We start from the raw sequence: 23,274 nt of genomic DNA, 5'->3' as shown, positions 1-23,274 counted from the left end.
CAGTTTTCATTAAGTGAAAGACTATTGACCTTTAGTATTATCAGGGCCACGTGGATTTAGGCCAACAGTTTCATATCTAAATATTTGCACTTTGACTAATAGTAGTTGGAGCTTTTTTCCAACGCTACTTAAGCAAAGAGCATGCTTCCTTGATAGCTCAGCTGGTAAAAAATCCGCCTGCAATGCAGGAGACCCCAGTTTGATTCCTGGGTCAGGAAGATCCCCTGGAGAAGGGACAGGCTACCCATTGCAATATTCTTGGGCTTCCCTGGTGGCTCAGATGGTAAAGAATCTGCCTACAATGTGGGAGACCTGGGTTTCATCCCTGGGTTGGGAAGACCCCCTGGAGAAGGGAATGGCAACTCACTCTAGTATTCTTGCCTGGAGAATTCCCCAGACATGGGGTCACAAAGAGTTGAACACAACTGAGTGACTTTCATAATTTTTTTTAATTCTTAATCTCTTTCTTTCAGATACCTGAAATATTCATCAATCCTTTGAAAGCAGGCATAAATAGAATCCACCAACGAAGTTTACTGTTAACCCTTTTTGAGAGGTTACAATCTAGCTCCTGACCTCTCAATATATGTGGGTGGCTCCCTTTCACAAACACACATCTGAGTATGTACATTCACATCTATCTTAACTGCCTTAAAGAAGTGTATAGTTACTATAAATTTTTACAACACGTATTAATACAATGCATAGATAAGTCAAATACAAGTGTTTAGAATGGATGGTAGAAAGATGTTTACAATTATAATATTCTATAAGTGTTTCTTCTAGACAAAAGAGTCACCTTTAGGAATAAGTTTTTGACAAATTGTGAGATGTATTTCCAGACTTGGTCTTAGCCAAAAGGCTGAGAAGAAGGATAATAAAATGTATTTTCAGTGGTAAGAAGTTCAACCCACCTTTTCTACCAGTTTTTAAGATAACAGTGGCAATACATTGCTGAGTTATGGTGGGCAGGTTCTTTTTAGTTCAACAAAGGGATGATAATAATTGTTATGGGGACCTCTCTGGCAGTCCAGTGGTTAAGCCTTCAGGCTTCCACTGCAGAAGGTCATGGGCTTAATCTCTGGTTGGGGAACTAAGATCCCACATGCCACATGATGTGGTCAAAAACTTTTTCTAAATAAAAAAATAATTTTTATGAAAGCTAGTGAACTGGGCATTTTTGAAAGATGGTTGTCCCCCTACTAAAGGAGGTTGAATGAAAATAAACTTCAGTTATTTCATCTTGATTGATGGCATTTGTTTAGTATCTGCTAAGTCTCACTTCTGAGTGATAAAATGTGATTCAGAGAGATTATTTGTCAGAGTAATACAAAGCTTTCTAGTATATTAAAACTAGTATAAAATCTTCTGAAATAACTATTTTCCTAAGTTTTTTTTCTGAAAAAGATTTTTCTGAAAAAACTATCTTTTTTTTTTTTCATTATACTTAAGTTACAGATGAGAAAACTGAGGCTAGAAGGTAAATGAATTACTCCCAAATAGTTGATTTAATCATTGATCTCTGTCTGACTCCAGAGATGGCACTTCTGTTTTTGGAAGTATATATTTTTATTAAGAAAATATTTTTTACTAAGAAAAACTAGTGTATTATATCCTATTTAATAAAGCATAATTATCCTCTAAATTTTATATTTAAAGTGGCAAATTAAATAAAAAATTAACATTGAGCTCAAAAAAAAAATGTTTTTTGAGTTCCAGAGATGGTACTTCCGAACACAAGAGAAGGGAGGAGGAGTAAGATCGGAGTGTACTGAAGAGAGATTCATGCATTAGAATCTAGGAAATGCAGAATTATTGGGCATCAGTAAGAGTGAGGACAGGGTCAGGTCTAGAGACTCTCTACTCTCTAATACTATTTCTGTCAAGTTTCTCGTCTTCAACCTTCCCTTCAGAGCTGTCATCTCCACCCTTCTCTCCACTCCTTCCTCATCTTGCATGTAGGCTTTCTGACCATTCTTATCTCAGGTGAAATCTTGGCGCACCTGCACCCGCAGTCACTTTCTTCACTCCTCAGATTGTCCATTTCCAAGTATCAAGCAAGAAATCTCCTATGTCCCGCTCATCGTTTGATCTTACATATGACTGGACAAATTTACACGACTTCACTTTGGGTCAAGGATCAACCTTTGGCCTAAAAAGCTCTGGCCAGAAGGTCTGAGCCAATTGAAAGTAGTATCTTCTGCTGAGGGGAGCTTCACAGTCTGGAGAGTGACATGAAAATCAGGATACAAATTCAAATCACAACCAGTAGTTCCAGAAAAAAAAAGAGTGATGGGACTGGGCTGGCTACTGATTCTTTGGGGGGAAAAAAAAAGAAAAATTGGAAAAAGGGAGGGAGAGCCATTCTTCAATTACTTGAGTGAAACTCAAGTAAACTCTTGGGTATTCCTTCTATGTTTGAGTCCCCTACCTTTGCTCCAGAAAGAAGGGAAGTCCAAAGAAAGATATTTTAAAAAAAAAAAAAAACAAGAAAACAAGACAAAATCTCCTGCCATAAGTAATCACTTCCAAATATTGACTTTTTAAGCCCAAGTTTTATTTCCCTGTGGAATGACTGCATAACACACAGCTTGGGAGGCATTTCCTCCCACTGCCCATTCAAAATGAGCAGTAACACTCATCTAGAATTGCACCATCCTGCTCATTTCAGGATCCCCAACACATATGACAGTCACAAGCATACTTTAGATAGAGGCACCCCTTTCTCCCAGTGACCTATCACTTCCAGTGCCAAGGACTTGGCCCAGGCACAGAGTTTGCTGTGTCCTTGACAAAGAGGAGAGAGAAAGTGGCAGAAGCAGATTTAGGAGTAACAAAATTTCACCTGAAAATAGGAGCTTCTTTTCTTTGTTCCCACTTGACAACTTCCAGCCTATATTAAATGCAGTATGACATTATATTGGAAACATAAGGCATCTAGGCTTTTGGCCAAAAATGTAGGGAAAAAATTAGCAAGCCTAATATTTCATGGAAAATTCTTGGCTTATATAATATTTTAATAAAGCTTAGTTACATGTGCCAATAAGGCATAGAGATGACAGAATGATTTATGATTTAAATATCATATAATCACTGTAGCATCTAGTACTGTCTTGTATCAGACAACATGAGAGAAGAAAATTCCCGGGGGCAAAGAAGAGCTAAGAAATGCAAAATCAGTGCAGATATCAGTAGAGTGCATATGGCATAAACCGTCTCATTAAAAATCTGATGAAAGGATAATAATAGCTAACACATACTAAGAAGATATGAGCTTTATAAGTATGCTCTCATTTAATCTTGACAAAAATTCTATGAGGTAAGCATTATTACCTCCATTTTACAATTGAGATCCAGATTGGCTAATGTGCCAAAGGTTTAGTTGAATTGAGATGCAAACTCAGGCAATCTGATTTCCAAGCTCATGCTCATGCTCGTAGCCATGTGCTATACTAGACTACTGATGTAATTAGTGAATGAGTTAACGTTTCTTGGGATTAAATGATTTCTATGATATGTGATCTATAATAACAAGGAATTATGTCAGTCTGTGTAGAATATATTGAAAAAAAGGAACTGGGCCAAGAATTAAAAGACTTGAGTTCTAGTCTTGGTCTGATCACACATTGAATGTATGGCCTTGGACTTATCATTGAAAGCCTGAGTTTCCATTTCCTCATTTGCAAAAAGGAAAAAAAAAAACAAGAAAGCATGATAACAACTGCCTGCTCGCGTTGCTGAGTTTTTGTGAAGCTCAAATTAAATGATTTTGAAAAAAGTGTATAATTTGAAAAGCACGTTCTGATATGAAATATTAACATTGAGAACTCACTACATATATCACATCTTAATAGTATTATAGGGATTCCCTGGAGGCTCAGACAGTAAAGAATCCACCTACAATATGGGAAACCTGGGTTTGATCCCTGGGTTGGGAAGATCTTCTGGAGGAGGGCATAGCAACCCAGTCCAGTATTCTTGCCTGGAGAATCCCCATGGAGAGAGGAGCCTGGCAGGCTGCAGTCCATGAGGTCGCAAAGAGTCGAACATGACTGAACAACTAACCACAATAATATTATAAGGGATTTTTTTAAGTCAGAAAATAAACTTTTTCTGAAAGTTTAAAATTTGATACAATTTTTAAAATTTTGATATGATTCCAACTTTACAATGTTCAGATCATATATTCAAGCTGAAATATTATATAAAAATGGCTCCAGAATATTGAAACCCTTGGAATTCTGGAAAGGGCAAATGCAAAATCAGTCTGCTGAGATACAATCTAGATCTCCTGGGAAGGATGAATAAAATCAGATTAACTCCCACTCAAAATTAAAATCACCAGGATAGGAATCAAGAGACACAACAAATAATGATACTAGCACAAAAACTATAAAAAAATGATCTATAAAATATTAAAAATATGTATGTTTTTCAAAAAAAGATGTGAAAATGTGCTCAGTATAATTTTTCATCAGGAATGCAAATAAAAGAACAGTTACCTACCCACTAAAATGACTAAAACCACGAAGACTAACAATACCAAGTGTTGGTGAAGGTGGAACTGTCACACGCTGTTATTAGAGTATAAATGGCACAACCAACATGGAAAACTGGCTGTTTCTACTAAGGCTAAAAATATGCGCCTCTGCCAGGACTCAACATTTCCACTTCTGGGCACATATCCAAGAGAAATGAGTGCTTATGTCCACAAAAAGACTTGTACAGAAATGTTAAAAGCAGCTTTATTCCTAAGAGTGAAAAGAAAACAAAAACAGCCCAAATCCCTGACAACGGGAAGATGGATGAATAAATGGTGGCTAATCCACACCAGGAAATAACTATTCCTGGTATATGGAACAACATGGCCAAAACTCACAAATATTATGTTGAGTGAAAGAACGCAGGTACTGAAGAGTATCTTTATATGTGATTCCACAAGAGTATCTTTATACATGATTCCATGTATACCAAGCAAAACAAGCCAATAATAAAGTAAGCCATAACAAAGTGAGCTCTGGTGGGGATCAATTACAATCTGGAAAGGGGCAGAAGGAAATTTTCTGGAGTGATAAATATGTTTTATGGTTGGTCTGTAATCTGTATGGCAGTTACATAGTTGTATACATAGGTTTTTTTGGTTTTTAATATTACATTTTTTGTTATATTCTATAGATTCCTGAGACCATGCTCATTTTTTTCAGTCTCTTTTCTCATTTTTTAAATAATGTTATTTATTTATTTCTGGCTTTGCTGGGTCTTCGTTGCTGCTCAGGGTTTTTCCCTAGTTGTGGCAAGTGGGGTCTACTCTTAAGTTGCTGCATGGGTTTCTCACTGTAGTGACTTCTCTTGTTGCAGAGCACAGGCTCTAGGTGTGTGGGCCTCAGCAGCACATAGACTCAGTAGTTGCAGCTCTGGGCTCGTGAGCTCAGGCTCAGTAGTTGTGGTGCAGGGGCTCTGTTACTCTGTGGCATGTGGGATTTTCCCTGATCAGGGATCGAACCCAGGCCTCCTGCATGGGCAGACAGATTTCTTAACACTAAGCTACCAAGGAAACCCTGCAAAGGTTTTTTAAAGGTAAGAAAAAGAGCAAATTAATTTAAAATAAATAGGGACCTTCTAGAAAAGAAAAAAGCCATTAAAATTAGCAATTCAATGGAGAGGTTAAACAGCAATTAAGTTTAAGCTATGAGAGACTTCTTTGCACTGGAGACAGATTTAGAATGTAGCACAGAAAAAACTGATAGAAAATAAAAACACTGAAATATGGAAAACTAGTTACCAGTGGGAAGAGGGAAGGGGGTAGGGGATGAAGAGATACAACTATTATGTATAAAATAAGCTATGGTATATTGTACAATACAGAGAACATAGCAAATACAATAATTATAAATAGGGTATAATCTTCAAAAATTGTGAATCAACATATTATATGTGCATGCGTGCTAAGTCACTCCAATCGTGTCCAACTCTGCAACCCCATGGACTGTAGCCCCCCAGGCTCCTCTGTCCATGGGATTCTCCAGGTAACAATACTGGAGTGGGTTGCCATGCCCTCCTCCAGGGGATCATCCCCCAGGGATCGAATCCGTGTCTCTTATGTCTCCTGCTTTGGCAGGTGGGTTCTTTACCACTAGCACCACCTGGAAAGCCCACTATATTGTACACCTGTAACATATAATATTGTACAGCAAATATATGTCAATTAAAAAAAAAAGACACTGAAATGATATGGAGGATAGATTTAGAAGGTCTGAAAGAAAGATCCCAGAGGGAAAGACTGAGCATGAAGAGAACTCAGAGAGCCAAGAACTATTGCTAAAAAATTTGGACTCAGATGATTTCAGGAAGTACCTAATCCCTATTCTATTTAAACTATTACAATCCATAGAGAAGGGATATGCATCAATTCTTTCTACACTCATAACATGTATCCAAAATCAGGCAGAGATAACACAGAAAGAATAATACTAACTCACTTAAAGCTATCAATGCAAATATCCTAAGTATATACCTGGAAAATAAGCCCGTATTATATTAAAATAATAACTTACCATGAAAAAGTGAAGTTTATCACAGGAATGTAAAAATAATATGACTTTTTTAACCTGGTAACTTAATTCATCCTATTAACTAGCCAAGGAAGAAAAAAAAAAAAAGATCACTTTGGTATATGCTATAAAGGTCTCTTATGTAATTCTTCATTCCTTTTTTATTTTAAAAAATATAGAAAAGTTAGACTTCTCTGATGCTACAGTGGATAAGAATCCTCTTGCCAATGCAGGGGACATGGGTTCGATCCCTGGTCCAGGAAGACTCCACATGCCACAGAGCTACTGAGCCCGTTCACTACAACTATGGAAGTCCACACGCCTGGAGCCTGCGCTCTACGACAAGAGAAACCACTGCAAATGAGAAGGTCATGCACTGCAGTGAAGAGTAGCCCTCGCTCACCACAACTCAAGAAAGCCAGCACACAGTAATGAAAACCCAGTGTGGCCCAAAAAAAAGCTTTAAAAGAAACACAGAAAGGTAGAAAAAGCACACAACCTCAAAATAATAACCATGTGAACTCTATATTCTGGAAGCATTTTCTCAAAATCACTAAAAAGAAAAGCATGCCTATTAGCATCATTATTATTTACTATTGATCTGAAAATACCAACAAATGCAGGTTAAGAAAAAAATACATAAATTAAAAATTAAATACTAATTAAAGAAGTAGCCTGAAAGTTATATTTTAGAAAATATTATGTTTTAAGTGTAATTATCCTGTGCTAAATCCTTTTACACACTTGCCTCATTTAATGTAAAACTCTTGAGAGGCAGATATTAGTGTCTTCATTGTACACATGTATATTACATGTGTCTTCCACAATTTCTCAATTTAAAGAAAAAGAGACGACTCAACTGCATAATAAATTTCTGTAGATTTACAAAGAGGAGAGCATTTTATTATCCCATTTATTCTAACAATAAAAGAGGGAATTTGACATTTTAAATTAGCAACAAATACCAAATATTTCATTCTAATTTGGACCTGTTTAGAAAAACAACCTCGTGAAAGCTTTTCTGGCATAGGTCATTTTTACCTAAAGGAAAATTCAGGTTATTTAACAGCAGAAAAAATTCTGATAAATGATCACTGGGACCAATGAGTCTACATGTCACTTTAAAACATTCAACTTCTAAAAAGCCCTTCTGCAGCAGGCATTTTTGAAAGGTGGCAGTAAGGAGTACCCTCCTGAGAGAGTTCTGGAAAATATCAGGTTCCCCTTTCCAAGAACTGCATGAGTCACTGATTTTTCAAAACATACTGACGTGAAAGCTTAGCAATGGATCAAGACATTGTTGGGAACTGCTGTCTCCCTAAGAGCTTCGGAAAAGCCTATAGCAAGACAGGCCTGAGGCTTCTGCAAACTTGCCTGTCTTTGGCATGAGAATATCATGGCAAAATTTCACAGCTTGCAGTAACAATGACAGCGTCTATTCTCCATCTTCTCTTAGAAAATGCTAGTACCAGCTTCATTTAGTACTAGCATTTTTCACCCTACCAGTAGAAAATAATTACCATGGGGAAGCTCTTCTTAACTGACGAAACCACTTTTCTGTTGGAGACACTATTACAGTAAACCAGACATGCTGATTTCTTGGGTCTCTATTTTATTACCAGTATCTTGGCTGACTCCCTTTCAGTCCTGTGTCTTGATTAAATTCAAGAGTTGAGGACATGCCAGTATAAGTGCTGGGTAGTTGGGATTCCGAAGATTGGTGGGGGTCTCAAAAATAATGCTCGAACTGACCTTTATTAAGTGCTTACAACAGATCGGTCACTAAGTACTTTGTATGGATTGTGTCATCTCGTTCTCATAATCATTCCATGAGTTTCTTAAATCTAAGTGGGCAATAGATATTCCCGGGGCATTCTTAAATGTGCCTCATTAGAAGTGTTTATACCATCTCATGAAAAATATTTCAGTCTAGGAGCCAAAGAAATTATCTTATTCTATCTTTCCTTCATAAAAGCTTGGAGGAGCCTAAAATAAGGTAACCATGTGTCTCTCATGTAGTTGGATCACGGATTAACAATCCTCACTTTGAGATATTGTTCACCAAAAAGGGTTTAGGATTACGGATCAGATGTTTTAAGGCTTCCGTGGTGGCTCAGATGGTAAAGAATCTGCCTGCAATGTGGGAGACCCAGGTTCGATCCCTGGGTCAGGAAGATCCCTGCAGAAGGAAGGGACAACCCACTCCGGTATTCTTGCCTGGAGAATCCCATGGACAGAGGAGCCTGGCAAGCTACAGTGGTAAAGAACCCGCCTGCCAGTGCAGGTGACATAAGGGACATGGGTTCGATTCCTGGGTCAGGAAGATCTCCTGGAGGAAGGAATGCCTACCCACTCCAGTATTCTTGCCTGGGAAATCCCATAGACAGAGGAGACGGGAGGGCTACAGTCCATAAGATGGCAAAGAGTTGGACACGACTGACGTGACTTAGCACGCACACACACAAAGAGGTCTTTTCTGAACTCTATGTAAAATTGCCCATCTCTGGCCCCAGTTACTCTCGTTCCTTTTCCTGCTTTACTCTCTTTATAAATTTCAACACCACTGATAATTATAGAATGTATTACTTGTCTACTTGTTTGCTAACACCTTCCTCTCTGAGAATGTATTGGAGCCAGGGCTTTGTTTTGTTCACCTGGTTGTATATTAAAAGATAGTCATTGTTATGAATGCCCCCTTCCTGGCTCACAGATTCACACCTGTGAGCTGGCAGAAGTTTGAGGTGTTGCACATGCAAGCCGCATGGAAATTTTTTTTTCACTGATGGCTCTAATCGATATCATTGAAGAAACGGGTGATCTAATTTGGAGAGTGAGGTTCTTTTGCACATAATAGATATACATCTCACAAAGAAATGTTCTCTGAAATCATTGGAACAGATAAGTACCAAGGGTTATATTGTCATCCCCATTTCATGATAACTCTAAAAAAGTGAGTGTATAACATGTTGTTTTGATTACTAGTTTATGTAACAGTTTTACTAAGTTGATTCCAAAGCAATATGTTCCAAAGTGGTTTATATGAGGACACTAATAAGCAGCAGATCAAGCAAATAGACGAACTGTTATTTGGGCTGCTAACATGAGTCGTTTCCATTGTCATTTTGAAGACTCTCCAAATTCTAAAATCTAATAAGGCTCAGACAAACCAAGAGTTCTAAATTCACAAGTCAAATCAAAGGCAAAGCCATCAAATGCAAGGCCTTTACCCTTTACCTGAGATAAGAGGGAGGTTCAAGAGGGAGGGGACATATGTATATCTATGGCTGATTCATGCTGAGGTTTGACAGAAAACAAAATTCTGTAAAGCAATTATCCTTCAATTAAAAAGTAAATAAAATTTTTTAAAAGGATCCTTTCAAGGACTTCACTGATTTGCATTTGATAATCAAAACAGCAGACAAATGGGGAAAACATCAGCCTTTCTTGTTTGAAGTCACCCAACCAACTCTGTTTCTTAGGAGAATGAGAACTGCAGAAATCTTTTTATCTGCAAATAAAATGCACATAAAGTCTAAAAGGAATCTAACAGATGTTTACTTATAAGTGAATAGATATCCTTAAATTGTTTCCTGATTACTGTATAAATTTCTCTGGGATGTAACATGAGCAGATTCTTACTGGATTCCTAAAGTCAAGAAAATCATAAAATTTAAAGTTAGCTCTGTTCATTAGAGGTCTCCTTTGGGAGTAATGCACAAATCAGTCTTCACTCTTAAAAAAGCAATTAAAACATTATAGAACAGTCAAGAAAATTTTAAGTGGATGACAGCAAGAGTGATTACATAAACAGACCAATAAAATAAGCCTGAAGTAGTAAATATGTTTTTGAAAAATTGATTTCCTTCATAGAGTTCTCAGAAGTAAATTTAAATGTTCATTATTTGGCCTATAATATGAGAAAAAGGGGATCATAGAGGGAAGAACTAGAATCAATTAATAATAGATGTTTAGCAGCTACTTTCGTCCACAAAGATCTCTGGGGATACAGATATATCTCCATTAGGTTCAAAAGTTGTCAAGAGAAACATAGCCGGCAAATGCCAAGTTTAAACAAGTTTCATATGTAAACAAATGTAAGTACTAGGGACCTGGAGTAGTGAGGAGAGTTGCTGAGGAAGGAGGAGTTTGAAGGGAAGAGAAGGAAAAAATAAAGAAGGGAGAGATGATAAGTAATGAAATCTTTCCAGACAGATATGGCCCCAAACTTCAAGGAGGGCTGCCCAGGTGGCCAATTGTAAAGAATAAGCTTGTCAGTGCAGGAGACACAGGTTGATTCCTGGGTCAGATAAATTCCCTAGAGAAGGATATGACAACCCACTCCAATATCCCTTGCCTGGAGAATCCCATGGACAGAGGAGCCTGGCGGGCTACAGTCCATGGGATTGAAAAAGAGTCAGACTCAACTTAGTGACTGAACAATGAAAACAATAAAGACTTCAAGGAGACCCCCAAGCTTCAGATTACCTATATGGGCTATGAGAAATGGTTGTAAATACACAAAGAAAGAAAGGTGAGAGTTAGAGTAAGTGTAAGACAGAGAGAAACACAGTGTGGCGAGTTGTGTTTTGCATTCCTTCTGTCCTTCATTTGACAAGTATTTGTTGAGTACCCATTTCCAGGAGCTAGGAACAATTCCAGACACTGGGTCTGTGGTATTAACAACAAACTATGTGTCCTCATGCAGCTTCCATTTAGTGCAGAAAAATTAGTTAAAGGAAAAAAACATAAAGCTTTGGTTTAAAAAATGTCGGGAAGGAAAGAGAAAAGAAAAAGAAAGCCTGTGATGCTTTTATAGTACACATTCTCCATCTGGATGGCCGCTATTTGTTTTTAGGCGTATTATTGTCAAAATCTTACTTATCAGTTTCTTAAAGTTAACCTTTATTATGTGTATTCTTAGTGCCCTTATATTGAATTAATTTGAAGCATTGCCTACTAAAAAGTAGGGTACAGAGTTTATCATTCCAAAACAAGTCAAAACTTGAAACTGCATATTTGGAAGAATTACATCTCACTAGGAAAAAAAAAAAAACTGAATTCTAAATATGATTATTATCACAAAAGACCAGAATTTCCATAGCATTCCGATATAGATTTGTGGCCAGTCTTGTAATTCTCAACAGTTCATCATTTTCCATTCAATTTCCCTACTATTTCTCTCTCATCACAATGTCACAGTCCTCTGTGACTTTACCCTCCAAATATTGACTCTGTAGCTTTCCTTTTGTATACATTTGTATATTGTCTACTAACATTACTTATTAACCCTAGACCTTGCTCCTTCTCTAATTAACACAAGAGTTTCCAGGGTCCCCTCCTGCCGATGACAGAATGTTGGAGCCTGAAAGTACTCTACCTAGAAATGCAACCTTCAAAGCCATCTTGGCCTCTTGTTCCTGATCAACCCGCCTAAAGCAGGCACTCCTGGTGTTCTCTAATCAGATTCCTTCCATGGCTTACCACTACCTCCTAAAGACTGTCCAGACTTCTTTTTTTGAGCATTTAAGGCTGTCTGGTTTTTTGGTTTTTGTGGGGCGTTTTTTTAGGTATCGACATGGTTTTCAACCTTATCTTTCCCATTCATTGACTCAAAATTATTCCTTGAGCCCCTCTGACGTTTAAGCTGTGCTTGAAGGTTGAGTCACAGCCCTGCTCTCTAGCAGCCCTCAGTTTCATGGACTGCAGGGAAGAGTGGAGAGGGCATGGGACAAGGACAGGAATAACTCCTTAAGTGTTCAGAGTGGTAGTGAGAGAGGTTGTTCAGGGAGCACTGGACCCACGCATCCAACCCCACTCTTGCCTACCTTGCTGCATCAGTGCTGATTAGTTTGTTACTAAAACATGGCTCTTCCAATGAGTCAACTCTGAGTGAACTCCGGGAGTTGGTGATGGACAGGGAAGCCTGGCGTGCTGTGATTCATGGGGTTGCAAAGAGTCGGACACGACTGAGCGACTGAACTGAACTGAACCGAACCGAAAACATGGCTCACTCTTGTCAATGCTCCCTCACACTCTTCCTTCCTGAGAAAAGTGGAATATCTTTTCTCAGTTTTGCTCCAAACCCAAATATATCTTGGTCTTTCAAAGACTAGTGATCATGTCCTACTCTTTTCGACCCCATGGACTGTAGCTCGCCAAGCTCCCTGTCCATTGGGATTCTCCAGGCAATAATACTGGAGTGGGTTGCCATGCCCTCCTCCAGGGTATCTTCCCAACCCAGGGATCAAACCAGTGTCTCCTGCACTGCTGGCAGATTCTTTACCGCTGAGTCACTGAGGAAGCCCCTCAGACTAGATCAGATGCCAAATAATCTATGCTGATTTCTTTCCTTAGTCTTCTAGTCTTAATATAGCTTGGTTAGTTCTATTTCCACTCGCATGCTAATTACATCCTTACTAGTATTAGAGTTTATTATCAAACCCATGTCTCTTACTACAACTGTAGCTCTTAAGAACAGCAACTGTGATTTTATATATATATATACATATATACACCCCTTGCCCAAATAGGTATTTGATGAATGTTATCCCAGCTAAAATAACAGGGAATAAATTGTACACCAAACAATTACAAAATGGAATAATGAGGGGATTAACTGTACAGTTGGATCCCCACATTTGTAGTAAAACTACTATACAAATTACTGTAAAAATTCACAACAGTGGAGAACAGAGCTACCACTAATAGACTAGGATCCCCACGCTTGAAGGGGTTAAGCAGGTCTCTCCACGAGAAGGAAAAAACGATTCTTCATTTGCCTTCATTAAAGACTAATTTTAGGTCTCTTGGTAATTAAATGAACACATTGTTTATGCTCCATACTGCTTTCTGCTCTGAGTCTTGGAAAATACATGAAATTTCCAAGAATTAAAGTTTCCATTAACACAAGTGCCAAATCAGGAGGCCTGACCTGTGGGAGAAAGCACATTTGTCTTTGCTGGCTCCTTTTCAAAAAGCTATAGAAAGATATTTACTATATAACCTTTCTTGTGCACAGTTGCTCTGTTCTATCATCCAGGACATCTACACAAGAGGAAGAAGCTGCAACATTTCAGAAAGCCACCAATTACTAAAGAGGACGGTTTGAGTCCTAAAGTGTTGACAGCAGTCCCTGTTCGGGATAAAATTTTTTTTATTGGAAGAGACTTTGAGTGGGGTTTTTTCTTCTACTTTTGTGTGTGTGTGTGTGTGTGTGTGTGTGTGATTCCCTGAGAACCAGTTTTGGCTGGTGAAGAAATATACAAAGTGGGCTTCAGAACATCTTCTACTTCAGAATGTCTTCTACCAGACGGAAATTTAATGTAAATAATCACATATACACATAGCCTGGACGCCTCTGAAGAATATTTGCTGATCTTTTTTTTAAAATTTATTTATTTTTACTTTACAATATTGTATTGGTTTTGCCATACATCAACATGAATCTGCCAGATGTATAGAACAGTATTTGCTGATCTCTATCTCTGGGTTTACTAGATCTGAAGTAGCACAGTTACCTACCCAGGTTAAAAAAAAAAAAATCTCTTTACGTCAATGCACTCGAACTCTTAAGTTCTCTCCTCTGACCTGGGAGCCTTTCAAATTCATGCTGGCGGCAGGGGGTCTCTGCTACTGGGGAAAGAGCCCGTTCTACAGGCCCCGCCCACCCCCGCCGCCCCTCCCCCCAGGCTGGTTCCCTAACTCCCCCGGACTCGCCTCCCCCCGCCACCCCCTCCCGCCCCCATCTCGGAATTTCGGCTGCCTCAGAGGGCTGGCGCGCGTCAAAGCCCGAACTGGGAGACTGATTTGTGGAGCATCACCCTCAGCTCCTCTCCCCGCAACCCCTCCTCCGCCCCCGGCAGCAGCCCAGGGCTAGAGCCGAGCAGGGGGAGGGGGAAGAGCTACAATCATCCCCCTTCCTCCAGCCCGCCCCAGTGGGTGCAGATTCAATTGCACCTTTTATTACTTTAACTCTTCTCCCTAGGACACGCGGCCCCGGATCGGTCCCTCCGGCAGTCGCAGTTACCGCTCCCGCGCGCGGAGATGGGACAGCAAGGGACCTGTCCTCGGCCGGCCGGCGAGTGCGGGGACTTGCGGCCGCCCAGCCAGCGGCCCCGAGTCTGTAAGTTTCAACACTCCTCCGGGGGAGGGGAGGGGGAGGCTGAGCGCGTACCCGCAAAAGATTTAAAAGGTTGACAGCGTCAGAGGGATTTTCGGGGCACATTCTTTTAATGAACTCTTTACGCAGTCGGCAGGCTGTTATCCGGGTTTTTCTTGCAGCTTCTATGGTTGATCCCATTGTATTAAAGAAGTTCAAGTTATTACATTATGAGTTCAAATGGCAATTTTTTTAAAAAATGCAACTCATACTTCTTTCAAATGTAAAATACCGCTTCGTAAAATTACATAGCACACTGCTTATTATTTTGCCGAGTTGTTATTTGTACTGTGCAGGAGTGTCCACGGCCTTTTCTTTGCCTACTTCTAAAAATAACAGAAAAAGAATTCCCCCTCTCTACTTTTAATATTGCTACATCACGTGCATAGTTTACTAAAAAGATCGTGATACCAAGCTGGCCTCAGTTGTCCTCGCTGTCGTGGTGCGCTTGGGTTTTTGCAGTAATCTACAGACGCGGGTAATATCAGAATTATCATTAAAGCTGCTGTTTACAGGAAGGCTCCTGACTTTAACTAAGGTTGTGCCCTTAAGTGTTCAAAACGATAAGGACTATTAAAACAGTTCTGGTTCAGACCAAGTAATTTTCCCAAGATCTAAGAACTCAATCACTGTAAGATCATACCTTTAGCTTTGCATGCCACCTGTAAGATATAGACACACCCCTCCATGCAAAGACGGAAGAGTCGAGGAATGGTCACGAGGGGGAGGGGTAGTTCTTAATCTTGGTTTCCCTCCCACAGGACGGGTCTCGAGGGAAGGAGAGGCAGGTCGCAGACAGGTGCCTAGGCTGGCTATGGTGACGGGACGATGCTGGCCAGGAAGAGCATCATCCCGGAGGAGTATGTGCTGGCGCGCATCGCGGCGGAGAACCTGCGCAAACCGCGCATCCGGGACCGCCTCCCCAAGGCCCGCTTCATCGCCAAGAGCGGGGCTTGCAACTTGGCGCACAAGAACATCCGGGAGCAAGGACGGTTTCTCCAGGACATCTTCACCACCTTGGTGGACCTGAAATGGCGCCACACCCTGGTCATCTTTACCATGTCGTTCCTCTGCAGCTGGCTGCTCTTCGCCATCATGTGGTGGCTGGTGGCCTTTGCCCACGGAGACATCTATGCTTACATGGAGAAAAGTGGGATGGAGAAAAGTGGCTTGGAGTCCACCGTGTGTGTGACTAACGTCAGGTAAGAAGACGTCGGGCTGAGGCGGGGTGAAAGACAGTACAGAAAAATAGATGAAATTGCCCTTTCTGTCTTCTGTTACTTTGCTGACAGTGAACTAAAGACTTTATTTTAGTATGTTCAGAAGCAAAAAAATAAAAACATAACAAAACAAAAAACGAATCTGATGTATTAAAATTTTTTGGGGGGGTGCAGCCTTGGATGAGGAGGCTTTGAAAATGTAGTTTCAATCCCTTGGGCTAGCCTTGAAAATATTATACTGGTTATTTAAAAAGGATTTCACTGAGTGCCTTCCTCAAAAAAAAAAAAAAAAAAAAGCACACATTTAGTTGTCCGTCTGAAAAGCTGCTGTCCATAGTTCCAGTATCCAAAAGGAAATATCTCTGATCAACAAAAAATGTTGTGCAAATGCTAGTAATGTTCCATGACTTCTCTTCCCGTGACATTTTCAGAAATAATGAAAAAAAAAAAAGGAAAACACTGGTGAAGAGGAGATCTAAATTTAAAAAAAAAATCCACCAGAAATGAAGTAAATATTAAGCCCTTCTTTATCAAGATGATCTTGAATAGCTGATTGATTGCTTTTATTCCAAAATTAAAAGTTATGTTAACATTCAGAACTAGAAAAAAGCTAATCTTTGATAGAAATTGGACTAAATGTTTGACCTAAGAGATTATGTAGAAGTGATTTAACATTGTGGTTTTCTCTAAAAGTTTTAGTAGGATAGGAAGGCAGTTCTTAGATTGCCCTAATTTTTTTTCTTATATCATAAATATTTCAAAGATAAGTGAATTTGGTTTCAGTGATTCTCTTCTCATATTTTCACATGGCCTAAGAACATTTACTTGGGGGTGATTTGTCTCTTAATTTTTTTGTTTAAAGATGGAAAAAGATAACATCAATTGCAAAAATATTCACCCTGCAGAGAAATATTTGTAATAATACTAGCAATTTTTCCAGGACATTTTCTGAATAATATCCCAAATTCACAGAATTCATAAAAGAAAGCAACTTGAACAGGAACCTTTCTGTCAGGAAACTGGAAAGAATACAACCGTTACTGATCCTGAAATGTGAAATTAGCATACCACTGCAAGAAGCAAAAACCCAGCCTGTAAACTTGCCCATTCTTCCCTTCTCTGACTAGTTGCGATGCCAGCTTATCAAAATGGGCATGTAATATTTGTCACAGAGATCACATACCACAGGTTTCAGCTCAAATTTTGAGGAGAGAAAGCCAAATTGAATTGATCCATTGCCTTTACCATCGAGTTAGATATAATTTTCTTGTCTTAAACTTGTCACATACTATTGTCTCAAAGAAAATACAGGTAAAAAAATTTACGTGATCATCAGTACACCAAATATAAAGGAAAGAAAATACTATGTTTAACAGATATGTATAGGTCAGATATGATTATAATATTCCTCTTTAAGAAATTTATTGGCACTGCTATTGGTGAATCATTTTCCTGTAGAGGTACACTTTTAATAAACTTGAAGTAGACACACATAAAATGAGATAAAAGAAACAGGCATAATAAACCTTGAAAAATAAATGACATATTTTATTCACAAGATGAATATATTGGCTTTCCTTGTGGAAAAAGTCATTAGGCAATTGATTAAAGATACGTCATTACAAGGGAGATAGTTTCAGTGATTTTGTAAAATAACTTGACAGAGTGCTCTGGTTATTAAAAGCTGTTTTACTGCTAGCTTTTATTGTTCAACAAGAGGTGTTTTGAGGTATGTTCATTCCTCTGATGGATTCCTGCTGGTGTGAACATTCAATTCACTGTGAAAAATAGTGTTGCAGATACAATGAAAAAAACTTGATTTTAGCAGTGTGACAATTTTAGCATTTTATTTATTCGTTTCTCATTAGATGATTATCTAAACATTTTTAAACTTTTTATTGAAGTATAGTTGATTTAACTTTAGCATTTTAAATTTTACTTCTTACCTAAAAAATATTGTTGAACATCTTTTAATGTTAAAAATCTTACTGGTTTTATATTAACATTGTGGTACTATGTATACTTCAGTGCAATATAAATTTTAATCATAACCAACTGTACATAATACTTTTTCACCAAAAAAAGTAGAAACAGAAAAATTTCTATTTTTTTCCCAAAGGATATTTAAAACATGACTAATAATATGTCTAATTTTTTTGCATTTCCTTTCCTTTCATAAGTTCAATGTCCCACCTTGTCATCAAAACTGAAAATAACTTATTATAATGAAGATTTTCTAGTGTATCCAAATAATATTTAACATTCTCCTTCTAGGCTGGTTCACCTTCCCTTTCATGTAGATGACTTTCTAACATGTCAGAAAGTAAACCAACATATTTCTTCTTCTTATTCAGCCTAACTCCCTCTGTAGCAGAACAAACCTGAAGCTAAAAACACTCATCTCTTGAGGTTGTTTAGCACAACAGGTGTTCATCAAAAGGCTGAATCTTGCACCATATAATGTTTGGAAGCAAGTTCTTTCATAAATAAATAACATACACAAATCGCATATGAATAGTCTCTTAAGCCAATAAAATGAAACATCTGGGCATATTCATCATTACACTGCATGTATGTTGTTTAGTTGCTAAGTCGTGTCTGACTCTTTTGTGACCCACATGGACTACAGCCTGTCAGGCTCCCCTGTTTATGGGATTTCCCAGGCAAGAATACTGGAATGGCTTGCTGTTTGCTACTTCAGGTTGTTATTTCCTACTTCCTGACCCAGGGATCGAACCTGCATCTCTTGCATTGGCAGACAGATTCTTTACCACTGAGCCACTGGGAAAGCCTGAAGTATGTATGCATTATCAGAAATCAGTATTGTATCCGTGCCCCTTCTCTGGGGTCTCTTCTTATTCTTTTGATTTATACAGTATATCTTGTGGGTGGCTAGTGCAAAAAGCAATTGTGGTTTCCCATGAATCTTTTTAGCAACAGAAAGGATAAGAAAGGCACTTTTTCGTTTAAAAGTTAAAGGAATCATCTGCGACATCCACTATGCTTCAATTAAATAAAAAAGTAAAAATCCCTGATTATGAGCCTAGTAGAAAAAAAAAAATCATCTTATGTGTGCTTGCTTACCATTCATGGTGCCCCACCAAAATATAGTGTGTATATTCAGAATCCAAATATGTAAACATTTTGCTCACTCATGGTGTGTGGCATTAAGAAACACTTAATGCTTTGACAGTTGACCTATCATCTATGAAATTAGAGAAGTTTGAAACTGGAGTGGAGGGCAGACGTGACTAAGACTGTTTCTATTCAGAAGCCACAGCAGTAAGGGTTATGTACTTAAGTAAATAAATTAAAGAGAAAAATGACCAAATGTGGTGCTTCTCAATTAGGGAGATAAATCAGAATTATCTGCAAGCTTTTCGAAAGTCTTGCACAGGTCCACCCTAAACTACCAAATCAGTGTTTACACTGTGATCAGGAAGAGAAGCACAGTTTGAAAAATCTTCCCAAGAAAATCCTGACACATGTTGGCCCCTTCCTTGTGTCTCTTTCAGAAACTAGGCCAGAAATGAGAGGATTTGTGCCCTTATTATGATCTTGACATAGTCACTTAATAATCTTTACCTCAAATCCTTCCTGTAAAAGCATCAGTATTCTCTAGATCACTTAGAGAACAAAGTGAAACAATCAATAAGAAAACGTTTGGTTCCAAATAGCACAACATTCTTTTTTTATTTTAAAATACTAGTATTTTGAAGGACATGTTTTGTACCACTCTTTAGCACTGTGCTTTCTATATATAAGGTACATAGTGTTCACTAATGAATATGATTTTAAAGGTTGTAAATAATAAAAAGTTCACTCAGGACTCAGTATGTTCCACGTAACTTGAGTCACTTAAACACAACTTGGCAATAAATAATAGACATCGGCTTGAAGGAGTTTAACAAAAACTATGCCTTTGTGAAAGTGAAGGGCTTCCCTGATAGCTCAGTTGGTAAAGAATCTGCCTGCAATGCAGGAGACCTGGGTTCAACTCCTCAGTCAGGAAGATCCCCTGGAGAAGGGATGGACTACCCACTCCGTATGCTTGGGCTTCCCTTGTGGCTCAGCTGGTAAAGAATCTACCTGCAATGTGGGAGACCTGGGTTCGATTCCTGGGTTGAGAAGATCCCCTGGAGGAGGGAAAGGCTACCCTTTCTAGTATTCTGGCCTGGAGAATTCCATGGTCTGTATAGTCTATGGGGTTGCAAAGAGTCGGACACGACTGAGCAACCTGCACTTTCACTTTTCACTTATGAAAGTGAAGTATTCCACAATGATACATGCAGACAAGAGAGAAAATGAACAAGTGCTTGTGTTTAGAATAGGGCATTTGATACATTAAGTTGGCTAGTGTTTCCAAAAGTATTTAATAGCCTTTGGACATGAACAGGTGAATGGATAAAGAAGATGTAGTACACACACACACACACACACACACACACACAATGGAATATTACTCGACCATAAAAAAGAATGAAATAATGCCATTTGCAGCAATGTGGATGGACCTAGAGATTCTCATACTAAGTAAGCCAGACAGAGAAAGACAAATATCATGATGTAGCTTATATGTGGAATCTAAAAATATAATACAAATGAACTTCTTTACAAAAGAGAACTAGTTTCACAGATGTAGAAAATCAGGTTATGGTTACCAAAGGGGAAAGGAGGGGAGAGGAATAAATTAGGAGTTTGGGATCAAAATATACATACTACTATATATAAAACAGATAACCAACAAGGACCTACGGTATAACATGAACTGTACTCAATATTATATAGCCATCTATAAAGGAAAAGAATCTGAAAAAGAACATATATAACTGAATCACTTTGCTGTGTACCAGAAAGTAACACAAAATTGTTAATCCACAATACTTATGAAAAAAAAATTAGCCTTTGAAAGAAGAACATTAAAACTTCAGCTTCAGTGTTATTTCATGATTCAAAAATCTGAACTGATGGCACTCTTTTCTGATCTCATTCCTTACAGATCTTTTACCTCTGCCTTCCTCTTCTCCATTGAAGTTCAAGTGACAATTGGATTTGGAGGGAGAATGATGACTGAGGAATGCCCTCTGGCTATCACAGTCCTGATTCTACAGAACATTGTGGGTTTGATCATCAATGCAGTCATGTTGGGCTGCATTTTCATGAAAACAGCCCAAGCTCACCGAAGGGCGGAAACCTTGATTTTCAGCCGCCATGCGGTAATCGCCGTCCGAAATGGCAAACTGTGTTTCATGTTCCGCGTGGGGGACCTAAGGAAAAGCATGATCATCAGTGCCTCTGTGCGCATCCAAGTGGTCAAGAAAACCACGACCCCAGAAGGCGAGGTGGTACCTATTCACCAACTGGACATTCCTGTTGACAACCCACTTGAGAGTAATAACATCTTCCTGGTGGCTCCTCTGATCATCTGCCACGTGATTGACAAGCGCAGCCCCTTGTACGATATCTCGGCCACTGACCTGGCCAACCAAGACCTGGAGGTCATCGTGATTCTAGAAGGAGTGGTCGAAACTACTGGCATTACTACACAAGCAAGAACCTCCTACATCGCTGAGGAGATCCAGTGGGGCCATCGCTTCGTGTCCATCGTGACCGAGGAGGAAGGTGTGTATTCCGTGGATTACTCCAAATTCGGCAACACCGTGAAAGTAGCTGCTCCAAGGTGCAGTGCCCGAGAGCTGGATGAGAAGCCTTCCATCCTTATCCAGACCCTCCAGAAGAGTGAATTGTCCCACCAGAATTCTCTAAGGAAGCGCAATTCCATGAGAAGAAACAATTCCATGAGGAGGAACAATTCCATCCGCCGGAACAATTCTTCCCTCATGGTGCCCAAGGTGCAATTTATGACTCCAGAGGGAAATCAGAACACTTCCGAATCATGACAGCAAGACAACCCCCAGAAAGTCTTTGATCCGCTGTTGAAGAGTTTCCGCAGGGCATGGACAGATTGCACTGGAGCTGAAACACAATAATTTGTCCTTGTTTATCTTATTACACTAAATGATATGCATATTCCAACAGCAGCACTTTCTGTGTCAATAAATGGTAACTCACAAGGTGGAGGGTTCCTGTCTTACACTTGCTTCACCCTTGCAATATCACCCTATCACCCTAAGTGATAGGCTTAGGTTATACAGAGGAAATGCTCTCATTTCTGTCCATTTGAAACACAGGAATTACACGAATAGTAATAGACCTTGAATACAAAAGTGGGTCAAGAAATGATACTGCTTGAAAAGCTTAATGGGTGACATCACAGATGTCTGTTTCTATGGTTCACCCTGGAAAAGGGATAGAATGGGCAAGAGGACCCCAAACTATGTTTTTCCTATCTCCTTTTCCCTCTCTTTTTAAAACTGCACCAGGTACAAAGCTTGAGGCAAAAACTGCTTGGTTCCTTTTTTTTGTTGTTGTTTATTTTGCTGATTAATGTTTAAATATTGGATTTTATTTGTTCCTCAAATTGTATATTATGAGGAGAAATACTATTAGGAAAATTGCACTAAAATGTTAGGCAGGAACATCTGTGAAATTGGAAAACAACAACTGAGTTCAGTTCTAATCATGAACATAATTCCTACATGAACATAATGGAATCTAACTAGAAACCAAAATTCCTATTCTGTTAAATCAGCTTATTGCAGTGTAGTAATGTTTCAAAGCTAGAAATCACCCCACAATATGATTGATGAATGAAAGTTCCTGTTAACTTCTCATTCAGGGTCTTGAAAACATGAACAGAAACTTGCTAATTTATTTTTGGATTTTCCACAGAAAAACTGCTTAGTTCTAATCACTTCTAAGTGGATTCTGTTCATTCACTTGGTTCTTCACAGTGACCTCCAGAGGTTTCTTTGCCCCCTTCATGGCCACCTGTTGGCAGAACCAGGCAAAGAGCTTTGGGGAACAGCTAAGAACATTCCTATCTCACTTAGGACTGAATTCTCCAAAGGAACATCTACTTCTTTTGGCTTCTCACTTCTTAAGAGCCTCCATTATAGTGAATATTTTATTAAAATATTTTCCTTGAATTCACTGTAGTTTTGCAGCTTCTCTTTCACAAAATTATCCCTAATGAAAGGTCAAGGAAAAAAAAAACACTCATTTTTAGAGTCATATGAAAGAGACATCACACAGTGTTGATACTCACCTCTGAGGGTCCTCTCTTTATGACCTGTTATTCCAAAGGAACTATGTTTTTAAAATTTCATGTTGATTTCATTTCATTCCAAGTTTTAAAATGTTCTATGGGCTTCCCTGGTGGCTCAGATGGCAAAGAATCTTCCTCTAATGTAGGAAACCTGGATTCGATCCCTGGGTTGAGAAG

At 38.9% G+C, this 23,274-nt stretch overlaps 1 protein-coding gene across 1 annotated transcript; it reads left to right on the top strand.

Annotated features, from left to right (window-relative positions):
• Positions 1–14,273: 14,273 nt before the first annotated feature.
• KCNJ8 (potassium inwardly rectifying channel subfamily J member 8) lies at positions 14,274–22,744 on the top strand. The gene is made up of 3 exons (XM_040235319.1): positions 14,274–14,673; positions 15,471–15,911; positions 20,929–22,744. Exons 2-3 carry the CDS (start codon positions 15,538–15,540, stop codon positions 21,827–21,829), a joined length of 1,275 nt encoding a protein of 424 aa, XP_040091253.1. The 5' UTR covers positions 14,274–14,673; positions 15,471–15,537; the 3' UTR covers positions 21,830–22,744.
• The last annotated feature ends 530 nt before the right edge of the window (positions 22,745–23,274 follow it).

Source organism: Oryx dammah, unplaced genomic scaffold (genome assembly GCF_014754425.2).
Source record: "Oryx dammah isolate SB20612 unplaced genomic scaffold, SCBI_Odam_1.1 HiC_scaffold_29, whole genome shotgun sequence".
Classification (NCBI taxonomy): Eukaryota; Metazoa; Chordata; class Mammalia; order Artiodactyla; family Bovidae; genus Oryx; species Oryx dammah.
This window is presented reverse-complemented; position numbering and strand designations above follow the sequence as displayed.

Bases quoted from the DNA above. Each gene is read 5' to 3' on its own strand.
- KCNJ8 (XM_040235319.1), top strand. From the start codon at position 15,538: ATGCTGGCCAGGAAGAGCATCATCCCGGAGGAGTATGTGCTGGCGCGC. The intron at 15,912-20,928 runs GTAAGAAGACGT...CATTCCTTACAG, and splicing joins GTGTGTGTGACTAACGTCAG to ATCTTTTACCTCTGCCTTCC.